Consider the following 19,207-nt stretch of genomic DNA (forward strand, 5'->3'; position numbering starts at 1 on the left):
TTCCTGTATAGGTGTAGCATATTCTTCGTGCATGAGGCTAATTTCACTTAAGGGGCCAAAATCTTCAACGAGTTGAATGGTTATCTAAGAATGCCTCTGATCTGGATTGATGTATGGAGGTATGTAAGGAGCAGCCATTGTCGTTGGGTTACTTGGGTTGAAATCCACTGGGGCTATTTGTATAAAGCTGTTATAAAAATTGTATGGGCTGCTTTCAATTGGGATGTGAAGTGGCTTGTTTCCTGCGTTGATGGGCTTCAGTTTGCAGGTGGTTGTTTCAGGCCTTGCATTTGTTTGTGTGAAGCTTCAGTTTCTAATGACTGATCTATTTGCATAAAGGTCTTGTGGGCTCATGAAGAGAGGTCTTGTTTTCGTTCAGCTTGTGGTGTTGAAATGAGATTCACTTAAATGGGCCGGTTGAAAGTCAATTCCATACACTTGCTGTTGGGATTTCATTCCTTTCATTGCCATGTTTATCTGATGCCATTGAGTGTGCCACGGAAGTTGATTGGATTCTACCAACATATTGCATTTATTTGTATCTCTTGTTGACTGAGTTTCTAAGTTAGAAGACAAAAGAGATATTTGACTACAGTAAGGGGTAAGGTTGCTGGATTCGGTTGGTGATTCTAAGTGAAAATATTAACTTTTCTTAGTGAGGAATTGACTTCATTTTGATCACTTTAGTTGAACAGTTTCTGAGAATTTGTAGGAGGCTTTCGCATGGAGTTTTCACCTGGGTTTGTGATGCCGACTTGGACTTTTCTACTAGAGTTTTCACCTAGAATTACTACCCATTTTCTAGTCTCTTTCAGCTAGACTTGGATCCATTCATCTGGTGGTTTTGTTTGGCTACAATGGTCCTGCTCAGTTGCCGTGTTTCTTTCAATTTGCCTACTGGTTGTGCTTTGTTGACCCTTCATCACAAACTGATTTATTTCCATATGTGTGCTTGCCATGCCTGCTTGTTTTCCTTGATTTAAATTTCCATATAACAGATTCATTCGGGTGTTATTTTCCATTGGTTCCACCTCTTCATGTTGCCCTTTGTCTGTTAGTTGAAAAACTGATCCTTGGCTGCTACTATATTCGGCTCTAATCTGTGGCCCATATAAGAGTCTTGTTGGGGTTGAGCTTAGAAAATCACAGAAAACTTGTGAATGGCCGAGTCTTCCACAAGCGTAATAAAGGTCTGTTAGTTTTTCATATTTGATGGCTACCCATATTTCTAGATTTTCTTCTCTTGGCATCATAAAACCTTGCTGGAGGCGTTTAGTGACGTCTATCTCAACCTTAATTCTAATGTATTTTCTAAAAGCTAAATCATAGAGGGGGTCTTCTTCCGCTTTGATCAAATTGTCAAGTGCATTTCCAATTTCAACAGCATTGTCAAGAGTAATATAATCAAGTGGTATACCATATATTTGCACATAAAAAGTTGCATGGTTTAGGTTGATCTCTTGAAGAGGCCAAGGTTTTAGAACTAGCAGATGCCCTTTGAAATTCCAAGGAGCTTGATTTAGAACTCTAAGCTTATCTTGGAGAGATCTAAAGGTGAAAATAACTTGTTTGTCTCCATGTCTTCTATGAGAAAATTTTGTATGAAATTCCATGATGCTTTGATACAAGAGTGAATAGCATGTTTGTTTAAGGGTCTATCTGCTACTAACCTCCCTATCAGGATTTTGTTTGAGATGACTTTTGCAGACTCTGGTGCAGGTTGAAGATTGAGATCATTCCACGACAAGGCTTCAATTTGAGTGATGAGAGAGTCCATGTCCATCAATAAGTGCACCTTTTGTGAAGGTGGTTGGAGATCAAGAGGTTGAAGATGTTCTTGTGTTCTGAAACGGTTCAGTATGAACTACGAACGTAAACTTAGCAACAATAAGTGTAGGGGAAAGGGACACCTCCTAGAGAGAGAAGCATAGACTTCTTACTAGCCAGTAGAGTTTTTCTTGTTTGGTTACACAGTTCAAATGAGATAAGATTAGATATTTTGTTGAAAGTTAAATAAAATATTGTTATAATATAATTTTTTTAATATTATTTTTATTTTACAATTTCAAAAAGTTAAATTATTTATTATATTTTATATAGAAATTTGAAAAAATTATAATAATGAGTTGAGATGAGATGAAATGAAATAGTTTAGGCTTAGATAAACAAATAAGTCCTAATTTAAAGATTACAGGCATATTACAAAGGAGGTTCTTACCTATATAGAATGATAGGATGCACGAGGATGGTAGAGAGGAGTAAACTTCCATAAATATGCTTGGAAGCTGCCCATAAGTTTTAAAGAGATGTGGTTGATACAGAAAATGTATTTTACACACTCATTTAAATATCATAACTCAATAATCAATTACCCTTTTTCATGTTTATTGTAAAATAACTATACAAGCATTAGCGATTATCTAGATAATAATTATATGACTAAAATTAAATAGTCTTACGATTAGGGAGGTAAAAAAAAATCAGAAAATTGATTGAGCTGAACTGAACTGAACTGGTGGGTTCAATCCGATTTGTAATCGGTTCAGTCTGATATCTATTCTTAAAAATTGAAATCAATTCTAAACCAATTTGCTACCCGTTTTCATATTTTGAAAATCAATTTAAATACAACCAGACTAGTACATATATTTTTAATTTTTTATATTATAATATGTACTAAATTGTTAATTAATGTAACATAAAATTTTAATTTTATTATTCAAGTCTATTAATCTTATAATTCATATAACATTTTATGTAAGTTAAACACTACTTGTACTATACTAGTATAATTAGACATTAATGAATTCTAATAATTATGTTTAGAATTGAAAAATTATAATATTAAACTTATATATTGCGGCACGTGTAAAAAGTAAACCGAAAAACCATTAGTTTTATTGCATTTTAATTTTTAGTGTTTGGAACTTAGCATTTTAATTTTTATTGCATTTGAAAAGTTGATCTATCAATATATATATATATATATATAAGTAAGCTTATAAATTGACATAACTTAATATGAGACATTGATCTATTTTATAATTAAATAAGGTTTATAATCTAACGAACTACATATTTCAGTATTTATTTGTAGACTAAACATTTCTCATCGTAACTAATCCTATGAAATATTTCTCTAGTTTCACTCCCTCCTTCGACATCACATCATCAGTAATCTTCATCGTTACTCAACCATATTGGAGGGACAAATATCTTCTCCTGGAAAATGAGCCAAACCCCCATACTATGAAGGCCTATGGATCCAAGATCAAAACTTGACCATCATGTGTTGGCATGGAAGTTCAATCCAACCACCATTAATAACAGGGTGATAAGATTACTGCAAACCGTTATCAACGACATAAAAGCTCAAAATACTCACCTAGAATAATACCTCCACCCAACACGAGAACAGGTCCAAAGAACTAACAACCTGCAACCTAGCCTGGACTAGGGAAATTGAGCCGTTCGATAAGCCATATCAACTAAACTTTTACTCTATATATACAAGATGAGAGCACACACCCAAGGTAGCTCCAAAGTCGTTCTCTTTCTAGAGATAAAATATCATATGAGCATTATCCTAATTTAGGCATAAGAGGAATCTCCATCACTCCGAAACTTTCTTTGGTTTAATGGTGCAAGTCCTTGGACACTATTGGCAGAAGTACGAAACACATTTGTAACAATTGGTGCCGTCGGTGAGATTGACTAAAGTAAATTCAATGTGCTCTTTATATGCCTACAACAATGCGTTCTCAAGCGACCTAAGATTAGGAGGCCACCTCAACAAAAATGGAAGGAAAGTTAGCATAAATAGAGGAAAATTTGAGAAAGATAACCCTGGAGATGGGGACTCTCCAAAGTGAGAACGAAGTCCTGAAACAACATAATGCTGGTTCAAGAGAAGACACTGCTCCAAGCCACAACAAGCAGGCCGAAGCGAAATCACAGAGCATAGGCAAGCCCATTTTTTATGATGACGAGAAGAAAAGGATGCATCACGATTTACGTAGTCTTATGGACAACTATGAAGAGATGGCCAATAGGATAGGTGTGTCCTCATCCATATGAGTGTAACTAGTTTAGTTTGGTTCGATTTTAATATTTTTAAAAATTTAAAAATCGATATCAAACCGATTCATTATCAAAAATTGAAACTTCCAGTTTTTTTGATTTTGGTCTGATTTGGTCTGGTTTTTCCAGTTTTACGGATTATATATGTTAGTAATAATATGATATTTATATATAATAAACTAGTCTATTTATATTATAGTATAAGTACATTATTTTATAATAATTAACACATACTAGTATAGTATTGAATTTAACTATAGTATATATAAGTTCTAGACTTTTTATATGAGTACATATGATCAAATGTGTAAAAATGTATTGAAAAATATATATTATATATTATAATCCATTATGCCAAAATATATTTATCATTAATATATATCTATCAAAAGTAAGTTTATATTAATAACTTAATATTATTATTTATGTTTAAGATTAAAAGTTTATGTTATATTAATTTATATTATAAGATTAAAATTTATACATTACATTAAATGTTATATTAAAAATTATAAGATTAATCTTATGTTATATAACATGTTATATTAATATTATGTTATAAATTAATAGAATTGAATAATAATATTAGAATTTCATGTTATACTAATTAGCAATTTAATATATAATATAAAAAATTATAAATATATATCAGTCTCAATCGATTTAAACCGGTTTTCATATTATGAAAATAGGTACCGCACCAGTTTTTGTTCTTATGAACCAGTACCTTACCAAACCGCTTACAAACTGGACCTAACCCACCAACTCGATATGGTTTGGTCCGGTTCAGTTCAACCAATTTCTCTTTTCTTTTAGATCCTTACTTGTCCATCGACCACGTACTCACCAACATGGACTTGCCTTACATTGCAAAAATAATGGCAATGCCACTTCCGTCAAAGTTTAAGATTCCACAAGTCGAAATGCATGATGGTTCAAAAGACCCAATGGAACACTTGGAGACGTTTAAAGTCCCATATGAAGCTTTATGGCTTTCTCAAGAAGAACACTTGCCGAGCCTTTCCCCTGACCCTCAAAAGAGCAGCAAGAGGGTAGTTTGGAGCATATCAATTGGGCTCCATAGATAGTTTCAAGGAGCTAGGTAGACATTTCCTGACCCAATTCATGGTAAGTAGGAGAAGGAGACAACTCATATCTCCTCACTGTCAAATAGAGAGAAGATGAGAGCCTAAAAGTGTGTCCGCCAAGTTCAACAAAGAACGCATGATAGCATACGACCAAGATAAGAAAATCACGTTAGTAGCGCTATTGGGAGGAATCTAGCCTAGAAACCACTTTATGGCCAAGTTGGCGAGGAAAACCCCAACCACGTTGTGAGAATTTATAGACTACAGTGATGACTTCGTCAACACTGAAAATACCCTACGAGCTTTACCTGTCCTGAGAAAATCAAAGGTCGAATAGGCAAAAAGCCGATCAAAGGGTACCAAAAATGAAAAAGAAAGAGAAAAAGAGCAAAAGGTAAGAAAGGTCGATATGATAGGAGGAGAGAGGGAAACACACCTTCAAGAACCCTAAGCACTAGGGCGACATATTCTAGCATGAACGTGCAAACCAGGGATGAAGAAAGAACCTGTCGATATTGCTTGCAACATTGAAGGGCACTAGACAAAAGATTGTCACTTCCTAAAGCGGAGGATTGAGGAAATGCGAGAGAATGGGTACTAGAACAGTTAGTCGCCCAAAATTCCTTGCCCCAAGGAAAATAGACAAAAGGAGGCAAGAATAGCAGCAAAGGCCCCACATGAGTGAGAGTCTTAAAAGAATGAGAACCACGCAAGAGAGCCCCCGGAAAAAGCCCAAACGGGAAAAACACCCCTTTGGAAAAATCCTCACAATTGCCAAGGAATTCACTAGGGTTGGCTCAACATATCCAAGAAGATAGCCTATGCACAGAGGGCAAGGCACGAGGAAGTCTTTAGCATAAAGAGGTCGGCTAAGCAAGCAATAGCCCGACCAACAACCGTCGTCTCTTCAAACGACGACAATTGCAAGGGGTAATCTACCTGCACAACAACAAGCTAGTAGTAACAATGTTAGTAGCCAATTTCACCACCCAAAGAATATTGGCCGACAACGTCACTTCAGTCAACATCCTTTTTTTGGGATGCCTTTATGAAGACAACCAAGGCCAATTGTGCCCAGCACACACTTAACTAAAAGGGTTCTCAAGGAAATGGTACATCCAGTGAGCTCCATCACCTTACCAATATCTACGGGGGCATGGCCACACACAGTCACCACCATGACTGATTTTTTAGTGGTCAAGACCCAATCATTCTACAATGTCATCATTAGGTGACCAACCTTGAACGCCCTGAAGGCTATCATTTCAACTTGCCATCTGAAGATTAAGTTTCCTGTAGAGGCATGCGCTGGTGAGGTGCACAACGACCAAACATTAGCAAGGGAATGCCACGTGCAGGAGTTAAGGGAGGAACAAAAGGACGTGTGAAGGTAACCAAACCATTCGAGCTCAATGAACGACTTCTATTAGAGCTCATCGAATGCAAGGTCAAGACCCTGAGATGAGCAAAATCTGAAACAAGATGAGGTCAATAAACCTCTTGAGCTAGTTGCCGCAGACAAGGCTCGCCCAGAAGCAACAGTGAGAATTTGCACCAAAATAAAGCCTGAAATAAGACAGAAATTGAAATAGTTACTCGCCGAGCATATGGATGTCTTCGCCTGGAGCCACAATGACATGTTTGGAATCGATATGAAGGTGATTGAACATCACCCATACCTAGATCTTGAGGCGAAAAAAGTTCTACAAAAAATGAGGAGTTTGAGCAAGTGAAAGCACACCACAGGAGTGGAGGAGGTTGAGCACTTCTTGGCCTAGAAGCCCACTATCCCGTATGGCTCTCCAATGTCGTCTTGGTCAAGAAGGCAAACGACAAGTGGAATATGTGTGTTGACCTTATAGACATAAACAAAGCATGTCCAAATGATAGTTTCACCTCTTCCCCACATCAATCTAATCGTAAACTCAACAACAAACCATCGGATGCTAAGTTTCATGAATGCCTATTATGGACGATATAATAAAATCCGAATAGCCAAGGTGACCAAGGAAAGACCGCCTTTATAATAGACCGGAGGCTGTATTCCTACCAAATAATGCCCCTCAGATTAAAATATGCCGTCGATACCAACTAGGGGCTGGTGAACTAGATGTTCAAAGAGCAAATCGGCCGAAATATATATAAGTATACGTAGATGACCTGCTAATTAAGAGTAAGAAGCCTGAACAACATATAACAGACTTGCAGGAAGCCTTTGGTGTACATCAGCAATATAAAATGAAACTCAACCTAACCAAGTGTGCTTTCGAGGTTTGGTTGGTTAAGTTCCTAAGCTTCATGATATCAGAGAGAGAAATCAAAACCAACCTAGAGAAGATCCGGGCAATCATTGACATGAAGTCACCTAAAAACCTGAATGAGGTGCAGAAGTTGACGGGAAGAATAGTGACACTCAACAAGTTCGTGTTGAGGTCTATAGACAAATGTCTACCATTCTTCTGTATTCTACGGAAGATCCATGACTGGGACGACGAATGTGAAAAGGTGTTCATCCAACTAAAGGAGTATTTATTGAATCCCTTACTCTTGAGCCAGACGAGAGAAGGGGAAACATTGTATTTGTATATATCAGTTTCACCAGAAGTTGGATAAGAGAAGGTACAGAGACTGGTTTAGTACACGAGTTGAGCTTGAGAGAAGTAGAAATAAGATACCCTAAAATAGAGATGTTGACATTCGCACTAGTGGTAGCTGCCCACCAATCAATACCTTATTTCCAGGCACATCCAATAAAAAGTTTTAACATAAGCACCGTTAAAAAAGATATTGCAATGGCCAAACACGTCGAGCTGCCTAGTGAATTGGTTGGTTGAGTTAAGTGAGTTTGATCTCAATTATCTTCCCAAGGCTGCAGTGAAGGGGTAGGTATTAGCAAACTTTATAATTGAGTTTACCAACATTCTAAAGAAAGTGCCAAGAACCTAGGTCGGGGGAAGCCCTAACAAATCTATGTCGATAACTTCTCTTGTTGCACTGGCGAGGGGGCAGGGTTTACGTAGTAGCAAGCGACGACGAAGAAAGTTATCATGTGATGAGACTAGAGTTCAAGACTACCAACAATGAACTAAAGTACGAGGCTATGTTGGCAGGACTCGCCATGGTGGAGACCATGAGCGCCAATGAAGTTGATATGAAGGCAAACTTTAAAGTGGTGGTCAACCAAGTAACATGGGAATACCTAGCAAAGGGCGAAAAACTCAATAAGTATCAGCTGCAAATATGGGAAAGGCATGATCGTTTACAATATTTTCATATTAGTCGAATTCCTCAATAGGACAATTGGAAGTCTGATAAATTGGTGCAGTTTGTGTCAAACATGGACAACACAATTCTACCTTGGAAAGTGACCATTAGGACGATAGGAATCCTCCCTGTCGGGCTAGAAGTCTTGAGGGTAAGATCAGAATCCCTGTAATAGGTGTTGAATGTGACCAAATTCCTATCCATGGGGAAGCTTCCTGACAAAAAAATGGGAGGCGAGAAAGGTGAAGAATAGAGTGGCCCAATTCACTTTGGTAGAGAGAGTGTTGTATAAGCGAGGCTTCTCCATACCCCTCCTGAGATGTATCTCACCAAAAAAAGTCTTGAACTTGAGATCTTGGGTGTTAGGCCTATAAAAAAGAAATTACAAAATGAAATTTATAAACTAATATATTGTAGAGAAATTATATTTGCAGTCATAGAATGCGTAAATATTGCGCACTCATTTTGAAAAAAAATTGAGTAAATATGTGACCCATATGAAAAAAATTAATTTTTTAATAGTGAACCTCACTCTTTTACAAAAGAAGTATGTGGCGCTTGCACAACTAATAACTGTATCTAGTATTACCTATTTTAATTTGATATGTTAGATTTATTTTATAATATTAAAAATACTTTACGACCTAACATACTATATTAAAAAGAAACGATATTTATAGTTTTAGGATGTGCAAGTGTTATGCACTTCTTCTAAAAAAAAGTGAATAAATATGAAACTCATATAAAAAAAATTTTTAATAGTGAACTCTACTTATTTCAAAGTAGGGTTGTAATCGAGTCTAGTCGAGCCGAGCTAGCCAATCTTTGGCTTGTCGAACTCGGCTCGACTCAAAATACTCGAGTTTGAGCTCGAGATTTTTATTTATCCTTTGTTCGAACTCGACTTAGTAAGCTAAATTTCTAGCTTGAGCTCAGCTCGAATTGTTGATTTTTTATATTTTTTTAATAAGATCTAATAATTAATAAATTAAATAAATAAAAAATAAAAAATCTAATATTGAATTTATATATTTAACAAGTAAAAATTCTATTGAATTATATGATTTTAAAAATTTATAAATAATTAATATTTAACTAGTTGATATTTATCCATAATAACAATATATATTATATACCTATAGAAATTATTAAGATATACACATAATAAGATATCATATATCCTACAAAAAAAAATATGTATTATATATTTATTTTATATATGATTCCCACGTACTAATATATGAAATTATTAAATATTATCGACTAATTATTATATACATTATAAAATATAATTATGAAGTATATTCAATATATAGATATAAGTAATTAGGTTACATATTATATATTTAGTTATAAAAATCCTATGCTTATATTATTAGCTAATACACACACATATATATAGATATATATGTATGTTTATCAGTATATGATTGAGTTTTAATCGAATCGAGCTAACGAGTCGACTCGGATTTAAATGAACAGGCTTTAATGAATTTTAGCCGAGTTAGTATATGTCATTTACTAATCGAGTAAGTATATCTGATTTCATGGGCAGAATTTTTTCTTTATGAGTCACGTTCAATTCAAGTTTAACCATACGAGTACCGAACGGATTATCGAACAAACTAGTTCATTTACAGCCTTATTTCAAAGGGTGTGGATGGTGCTCGCATATTATACGATTGTATGTAATATTATTTTATATCAAATTGATTCAATTTATAAATTTATTTTTATAAAAAAAATTATAAATAAATTTTTTCGAGGCGGCCGGTAAAATTGATGAGAACGAGAAGCGGGTGAAAATCAAGGCTGCCTTAAAAGGTGACAGATTATGAGGATCCAACGGCCCCTGAGGCTTGATTGCTCAACATGATAGTCAGAGACTCAAAAGTTTCTAAACCAAGATGCTGCGCGTCCAAACAGACTCAAATGTCGCCGCTGCAGAATAACCCTGCCGCACGTAACCGTTGCCGAAAGAGACCAACGTCTCTTTTCCAAAACTTTTTCAAAAGGGAAATGCTACACATCATCCCATACCACACATTTTATATATTAAAATAATATTTTTTATTTTTTTTATTTTTTATTTCATTTTATTCTTATTAAACTAATTAAATTATTCTATTTATCATTTACACACTACATATTTATTATAAAAAAATGAAAAAAAAATTAAAATAAATGTAGTGTGTGAAGTGTGAGGATGATAAGAAGAATTTTCCTTTTCAAAATTTGAATTTAAAAGAAAAATGCAAGGATGGATTTTCTTACACTACTTTCCCCTGCTAGATCAGAACCCCACCCCCGGGGAAGCACTTTAAAATCACTCTTTCATTCCCACCTGCCCCTTATCGATTTCCCTTTCACAATGGCGTTGAGACCCATTGACAATGCTCTCCCAACAACACCAGAAAGGCCCAAAAAGCAAGCCAAGGTCGTGGTTCCGATTCAAAAACAATCTGATTCTGCTGTGAAGGACGAAAACAAGCCACCGTCTGCTGATCCTGTCATTGATTATGTTTTGTCTGAGAATCTGAAGGCCATACCAGATCCTGAAACCAAGATCCAAGTAGGTCCTCTATTTCAAAAGGCGGTCCTTCGGACATTTTACACACAGAAATTCTTATTATGATACGCGTTTGTTGTTCAGTCGTTTTTTTGTGTTATGCAACATTTGATTGGGAAATGCAGAGCTTGATTGAAGGGCTAGATTCAAAGGATTGGACAAAAGTCTGCGAGTCACTGAATAATGCCAGGCGGTTTGCACTGTATCATTCCACTCTCTTGCTTCCGCTCTTGTAAGATATTTCTCCTCGTTTTGTTTCTTACCCTTCAATGCTAAGTAGGCAAAGGCATGTGTCATCGCGTATGGTATCCATTTTTCTGTTGTCGAGATGGGATTTGCTAAAATGGATGGTGTGAACAGAGAAAAAGTAGTGGTGGTGATGGTGAAGGCGATGAAGAATCCAAGAAGCGCTTTGATCAAGACCTCAATCATGGCTTCATCTGATATTTTCAACGCTTTTGGTGACAAGTTGCTCGACTCCTTCCCCTCCGAGGCGTTTGACCACTTGGTATGGATCCACTTTTTCCAATTGAATTTCATGTGTAGGTAAAGGATTGGACAAAAGGAATGTATAATGGTTAATAATTTTAATCTGTGGTGGATTTATAGTTGCTGCAATTGCTACTGAAAGCGTCCCAAGACAAACGGTTTGTGTGTGAAGAAGCAGACAAGGCATTGAACGCAATGGTTAAGTCAATGACTCCTCTGCCTCTGTTTAATAAGCTCCGGGCATATGTTAGCCATTTTAACCTTAGAGTCAGAGCCAAGGCCGCCATTTCTCTTTCAAACTGTGTCTCCAAGATGGTAAATTTGCCACTAACACTATTAAGCTAGGATTCCTTCTTTCTTGTGTGGCAATTTTGTGCAGCATTTCAAGTTGTAAATATGAAAGCAGGTGATAAAATTGGTGTGGTTTAAATGGCAGGAACTGGAAGGAATGAAAGAGGTTGGATTGGTGGCATTGGTTCAAATGGCAGCAGACTTGCTGAAAGATAGGCTGCCTGAGGCAAGAGAAGCCGCGAGAAGTATTGTGATTTCGATATACGAGGCTTTTACAGAAAATGAAGAGCAGAAGCAGGAGGCATGGCAAAGCTTTTGCCTGTCCAATTTAACACCCATTCATGCTCAGTCCATGCTCAAGATTATCCCTTCTCAATAGATAATGGTGCCGGTCGCAGTCTTGTCACAATGAAAGTGAAGATGGGAACATTTGTTTCCTGTAATATGGAAAGATGTTGCGACACGTTTTTATGTAGTTTTCAATAAGCTGTTGTGTCCACTTGATTTATGTAGTTTTCTACATGGAATATTGAAACTTATATGAATGTCGTTTTTCACATTCGACATTATAAAACTAGCCGCTTGGTATAAAACCGAGTCCTATAGATTTCTTCTTCAGCCACCTACAGTGCGCCACTGCAACAACAAAAACCAAATATTGTTTAGTATTATGAATATAATACAAATAATTAAATTGATCTCTTCTCATAAGTTTAAACTTTTGAAACAAGTGAATTCACATGATATTAGATTAGATGTCAAAAGTTCCAATCCTGACTATACTCTATACCACAAGTAAGAGAGAACTGCAGGCTAACTTTTCCAAAAGCAGAAGTGCCACTATCAAAATTCCCTTGAACCAGCAAAGGTAGAAATAAGGCACAGATTATGGAAAACATGGTGAAGAGGCCCGGAGCGGCGGAGCCCATACGATTATTGCGAAGATGAGAGAAACGAGGCCAACGGTCCTGGACCAAGGTCAACATCCCCCAGCAGCTATAAAATACCCTTTGTAGGTGTGGAATGTGCACAACATATGCACAAGGTAAAGTAAAAAAGATTAAGGAATTCAAGTAATTAATTATATCTATCTTTATTAATAAAGGAACAATTCAAGTGATTATATCTATCTTTATTTTATTATTTTTTGGAAACAATATCTATCTTCATTGATAAAGGAACAATTCAAGTGATTATATCTATCTTTATTTTATTATATTTTGGGAACAATATCTATTTTTATTGATAAAGGAACAATGTTAGTACTTAAAAGCAGGCAGATAAAATGATAAAGGAATTTAAGTAACTAGTACTAAAATCATGCCGATCTTTAAAAAATAATTCCAGTAGAAACGTGGCATCTTATGATGTTAATTCGAAATACCTCAAGCGGAGCGGAATTCTCACATGTTTCTGAAACTTTACTCATCATCTTACAGGTCCGCGTTAAATCGTTATAATTGCACTTCTACGTGATATAAGATCAACTTAAGATGGCTGCTCTAAGAAATTGTTTATACGTTTACTCGCTTTTTCTATGCACACAACTGTCAATGGTGGGAGCTAATTAACTGCTTACAACTTTCCAATCCATGTAGACACTATGGATCATGGGGTATTCATTTATGAATCTATGATCCTCAAAAGCAAAGTTACTCTGTTTCTGGGTCAGAACCTCAATACAAAGGTATTGCAAGGAATTGGATGAACATCACCTGATGATTAGTTGGAATCTTGGAGACAAAGAAAACGGTTATTATTACTTAAGACACTGGAAATGAAAGCTTTTCATAGAACAATAAAATCACGTAAGATAAATATATATATATATATATGTAACAACAGGACCTCAACTAACACCAAAGCAAATGAAGAAGAAATGAGTACTTTCCCATGTCATAATAGGCTTATGTTCTCTGTCAATGACTTCATTATACTTAATTAGAATTAGGCTTAATCAAATGGGAGAAAGTATGGTCCAAACTTTTTCCCCCAAGGTCTCGGAGACTTAGAATTCCTCGGCCTCACCAGCCTCTCCGACATGCGATTTGTGCCGGATATTTGGTCGGTTGAAGAGTCCAAATCGAGGTGGAGTTCTCGAGGGGAAACAGTTTGAAGGCCATAAACAAGTTAATGTCTTTTTTTTTTTTTGAAGGCAAGTTAATGTCATTTTCAGCATTTGTTACCATCTTGGTATATGCCTGGAAATCAAAAGTCTAAGCGCGGAAGAATTTTCAGTCCCACATCGAGGGCATAAGCGCAGCCGAAGTGAATAGCCAACTATAAATACAGAGGAGAGTGCCGGAACAAAGCATACCTTTCTCGGCCTTTTGGCTAAGATCAAGTGTAGTATCTGTTCTTATCAGTTTAATATCTGATACGTGGCCCATCGGGTCACATGATATTAAATTAATTTTTCAAGGGGGAAGGCCGATCACAGTAGCTTGCTGCTGGGACCTTCGAGCGTCGCCTATGCGTTGCACTTCTGCAAGGGCCCGGCGCACCCCATCCAAATCTAGTTTAATCATGCACTTCGCTGATCCTTCACGCACAATGAGTTGAGCGTAAGAAGTTTAAGGTAGGTGTGGTTGCAAAGTGAGGAGATGAGATGACATGTTGTTCTGTTGTGAAACGGAAGAGAGACGATGAGCGGGTATGAACTATGAGTTGGTTTTTCTATATTACGCGATTGCGCATCAGAATTTCAGAATTTTTATTTTGCCAGAACTTCAGAATTTTACCCTTTTTATTTCCACTGGTTTGCAGTCCGATTTATTTTTTTAATTGAAAGAACGTATGTCATGGTTGGTATTTACCACGTTAAATCGCGTGAATTTACTTGATCAATGGCTAAATGGATTGCTACAACCTTAAATCCATCTGATAAAATTTTGTTGTTTAATTGATGAATGACTAAGAAATGGGATTGAGTCCAAATCCCTCTGATAAACCATGTTCTAAGTTGCAGCTGATAAATTATGTTGTATATGTTCAAGTTTTATCGCAAATAACTAAAATCTCATTTGAATGTTGAGATGAGATATTTTATCGTAAATATTACTTAAATATAAATATTTTTTAATTTTTAATTTTATAACTTTTTCATCTCATTATTATTTAATCATTACAACTTTTTCAAATTTTCAAATAAAATACAAAAATAATTCAATTTTGTTAAATCTTAAATAAAAAATTATATTATAACAATATTTTAATTTTATAATATTTTTATTCAATTTTTTCTCTCATTTCTTAAAATTCTATAAAATATCTTAACTCAAACTATTTTACTATTATTCATAAATCATTTCACATATTTTTTTATTACATCTCATATCAACTCAACATCCAAACCAAACCTTACTCATTTTTTAAGAAAATTACTTCATTACCCTTTTTTCTTCTCCTACCTTTCATGAACTGAAAATTTTTGGGAGCCTTCATTTATGAATCATAAAACTTTTGGTTAGCCAAGGAGGAGACACTTTTCACATCCCTAACATAACATATTGAGAGGTTTGGATAGTGAATTGAGTTAAAATTAGATGAAAGTTGAATAAAATATTATAAAAATATACTTTTTTAATATTATTTTTATTTTAAAATTTAAAAAATTTGAATTATTTATTATATTTTATTTGAAATTTTAAAAAAATTGTAATGATTATATGAGATGAGTTGAAATCAACTCATTATCTAAACAAGATCTAAAAGAAACAAAACTCAAAATTTTAAATTCTAGGAGGAAACAATGTGAATGCATAAAATTGCACCCGGGTTGCTACAACCATCCACAACCATGTAGACATTCTCAACAAGTTGGAGTTGGGCATCATGTCTGGCGCGATTGCACATTCCCAAAATAGATTAGAGCATTGGCAATGGCCTAGTCAAATACTAATGCAAGTCCAATATTTAGAATTTTGTAAGAAAAACCCTCTACATTGGATTAGCTAAACATCAAAAGTTTAAAACTTGAGTTACAGTAAATCTTAGCTACTCACTATACCTGGTGAGCTACTATTCACAGACCAAATCTTTAGTTTATTATTTCATCGAACTTCTGCATTCTCTTTCCCTCGTTTTTTCTCTTTCTTCATTCTGAAATCTCCCAATTTCCTTTGTTTTCTTTCTTCTCTTGAAAGCAGATTTCTCTTCTTCAACCCCCTTCTCTCCATCGTTCATTGGAGATCTTCTTCAACAAGCAAGCCCATTCTCTCCGTCAATCATCCACATTCTCGTCATCTTCCAGTACGGTAATTTCTCTTCCTCACTCCTTACTCCCTCTTCTTTATGCATTCTCCACAAGGTTTTCCTCTCCCTCTCCTCTCTAGATTTTCTATCATTTTCTCTTCATTGAGTAATTGAATCCCCGTGTATTTTGCTTTAAATGACCATTGAGTAAAGAAACCCCTTCCAATGCCAGTGAATCATTATCCAGAACACATTTTGATTTCCTCCACAAATCTGCAGCAAAAAATCGTGATTTGGGTAAATGATTAGTATTTATTATTTATAAATTGGTAGGATTGTGGCTGGACTTATCTGAATGTCTAATTTTTTTTATTGTTTGTGTGTTGCTATCCAGATTTTTTACGGTTAAAACTTTCTGAGGAAATAAAGTCATTTGATTCCCTTTTGTTCTAAGATTTTTTTGTTTTCTGGTTTAAGAAATATAAGGAAAAAAACCTTTTAGAATAGCAAGGAAACAATTCTAAACATGGGTATGAATTAGGTTCTAAAAAATCTAAACCCAAATCTATTTTATTGCATAACAAGAGATGACATAATTTCCTCTATTTTTAACAAACCAAATCCTCCTATCATTTGAGATGAGATCCAACCCATGTTTGTTACAATTTGAAATTAGTGTTTCTCGAATCTGATAATAATTGGTGGGTTTTCCAAGTTGGGGTTGAGGTTAGGTCTAATAATAATTTGGGCTCAAACATGCATGATTAATTATAAGTTAATTATTGCCTTATAATGTTTCTCTGAAAATACTTGCCTAATAACAACTAAGATTTCATTTGAGGTTGGAAAACTATAATTTTGAATGAACTAGGATTGCAAATCTGTGTTCTGAAGTAGATACATGTCTATTTACATGTGGAAGTTGTCAATAAATGAGATCCTGCATTTCTGTGTTTTTTTTTTTTTTTTTTTCATTTTTCTTCAATATTCTCATTCTCTATGAAAGTTGTAATGTCAATGATAAACATAATAGGAATCTCTCTCAATTCTTCATTCTGTTGTAATGTCTATTTCGACTCCCAAAATTTTTTTCCACATTTTATTAAAACTGAAACAGAATATGAGCAAACTCCCATATTGTTTAAAATCAGACTTTTTGGTAGTGCTTGATTTGGGGTCAAACTTGTTATTTTGCCATACATGGTTCTATTGTGTCTGAGAAAATAGCCCCTCATTAATGTCTTTCTTGCTACTTGCTTATTATTATGTATGCATAATTTAGGTTATCCACTTTGTAGCTCATATTTTAGTCTATTTTACTTTATTTTTGCAATTAATTGACCATTGGAAATCCAATATAGTAACATGTTTATTATAGAATAATTTCTTGCACAAATTCCTCAAGTGGTTAGTAGGTAAATATACCTCAAATAGTGCATGATTGTCCTTGCACATATTCATGTCAACCAGCTCATTTATTGGACTTGAATGTTGGATAACTTTTCTGACTCTTTGAAAATTTAATATTTTTTAAGGATGGACATACATTTTAATGACGACTGCTTCTTCACTATTCTCTTACAAAGTGGACGAGATGATTGTAATAGCACCCAAACGCAATATTATAATATTGTGGTCTAAGCATCTCCTAATGATGGTGAAAAGAGACATTTTTAAAAAAAAGTTTAAAGAGGTGCATCTTTCACTATAGAGGAGAATAACCTCATCGTCTCAGTTTGACTCAACATTAGCATTGATGTGATAAGGGATACTGATAAAAAACCCACTCAAATGTGGGAAAGAATTATCACATTTTATCATGAGTATAAAAAACGGAACATTACCAATTGTTCTGAGGGCTCTTTGATGAATCGGTGATCCAGATTAAAAAATGGACCAATAAATTTTTTGCATATGTAGCACAAGTTGAGTTATTGCATCCAAGTGGTGCAACGAAGCAAGACAAAGTATGTACCACTTCCCTTTATAGTCATGCAATTATGTAGGGCTTATTTATGAACTAACAATTTTTTTTTTTTTTATACCTTTGTAGATTGAGAAGGCAAAGATGTTGTACAAAGAGATGTTAGGATGTACTTTCACAATGGAGCACTATTTGTGTCTTTTGAGACACCAACCAAAATGGCAGCAATATATATCTACCCTTTGTAAGAAGAGAAGGCCACAAGAAATTAAGTTTGGTGAAGTTGTTGTTGATATAACCAAGGAGGACCTGGAGGTTCTTATTGAGAGACCTTTAGGCAAAAAAACTGAAAAAGAAAGAGAGATGAAGCGTAAGTCGATAGTAGGCAACAATGGTGAGATTAAGAATGCCTTAGCTAAGATAACCGAGAATAGAGCAACGACCATAGAAGAGCGAAGAAATGCTGCGTTGAAGGCAGACCGCAAAAGATTAGCAACATTTGAACTAAAAAAGTAGAAGTTCATGGCAAAGATGATGAAACTAGATCTAAGTGGCATGAATGCCATGTAGCAAGAATATTTCCATAATATTCAAGTCATAATTTTTGAGGCATCGAAGTCCCATTCCGAAAGTACATCTATATCTCCTTTGGTACCTTATAGAGATGTCTAACTTCTAATATTGAAAAATAAAAATTTTTGTAAAATTTTAGTGGTTGCCCAGCCACATGTGGGCTGGATAAACATGTGGCTTAGTAGCTACTAAATAAATAGACTGTGGTGGCAACAGTTGGATATTATATTTTGTACTAGAAACTAGACTATGTTGGTAATTTGTGAACTATTTTGGTAATTTGTGGACTATTTTGTAAACTGAATATTATCTTTTGTACTATTTTTGAAGTGGATATTATTTTAAGGTATTTTTATGGATTGCTGAGGCAATTTGTGGATTGTGTTGCTACTGTGTGTTACTCAATCTAGACAACTTTGCTTTAGAAAGTGTATTTGTAAAATATTAAAACAAATTAATATTATTAAAAATATATAATATTATATTATTATTTTACTTTTAAAATGGCTAGTCTAATGTGAACTCTTTATCTAATACTTAATACTATAACCAAAAGATAAAATTCTAATTAAATTTTGAACTTGGCATAGCTAGAATGCTCATAAAAGCACACGACAATCAATCCCACTTAAAGCAACCTACTGGTGTCAAATTTTTCTGGCGCGATTGCACATTGCACATTGCCCAGCCGTTGGACGGGCAGCTTTTTTAAAGCTAAACTTAACATGCAGGTAG

General features: G+C 34.9%; 1 protein-coding gene and 1 non-coding gene across 2 annotated transcripts; both read left to right on the plus strand.

Annotated features, from left to right (window-relative positions):
- The first annotated feature begins 10,701 nt into the window (after nt 1–10,701).
- LOC122300426 (TOG array regulator of axonemal microtubules protein 1) lies at nt 10,702–12,374 on the plus strand. The gene is made up of 5 exons (XM_043111079.1): nt 10,702–11,004; nt 11,127–11,233; nt 11,362–11,509; nt 11,611–11,805; nt 11,927–12,374. The coding sequence occupies exons 1-5, from the start codon at nt 10,804–10,806 to the stop codon at nt 12,158–12,160; spliced, it is 885 nt and encodes a 294-aa protein (XP_042967013.1). The 5' UTR covers nt 10,702–10,803; the 3' UTR covers nt 12,161–12,374.
- Nucleotides 12,375–14,094: 1,720 nt separating this feature from the next.
- Nucleotides 14,095–14,290, plus strand: LOC122302038. The gene has a single exon (XR_006240287.1). It is a non-coding gene; the product is annotated as a U2 spliceosomal RNA (small nuclear RNA).
- Nucleotides 14,291–19,207: the final 4,917 nt, after the last annotated feature.

Source organism: Carya illinoinensis, chromosome 2, assembly GCF_018687715.1.
Source record: "Carya illinoinensis cultivar Pawnee chromosome 2, C.illinoinensisPawnee_v1, whole genome shotgun sequence".
Taxonomy (NCBI): Eukaryota; Viridiplantae; Streptophyta; class Magnoliopsida; order Fagales; family Juglandaceae; genus Carya; species Carya illinoinensis.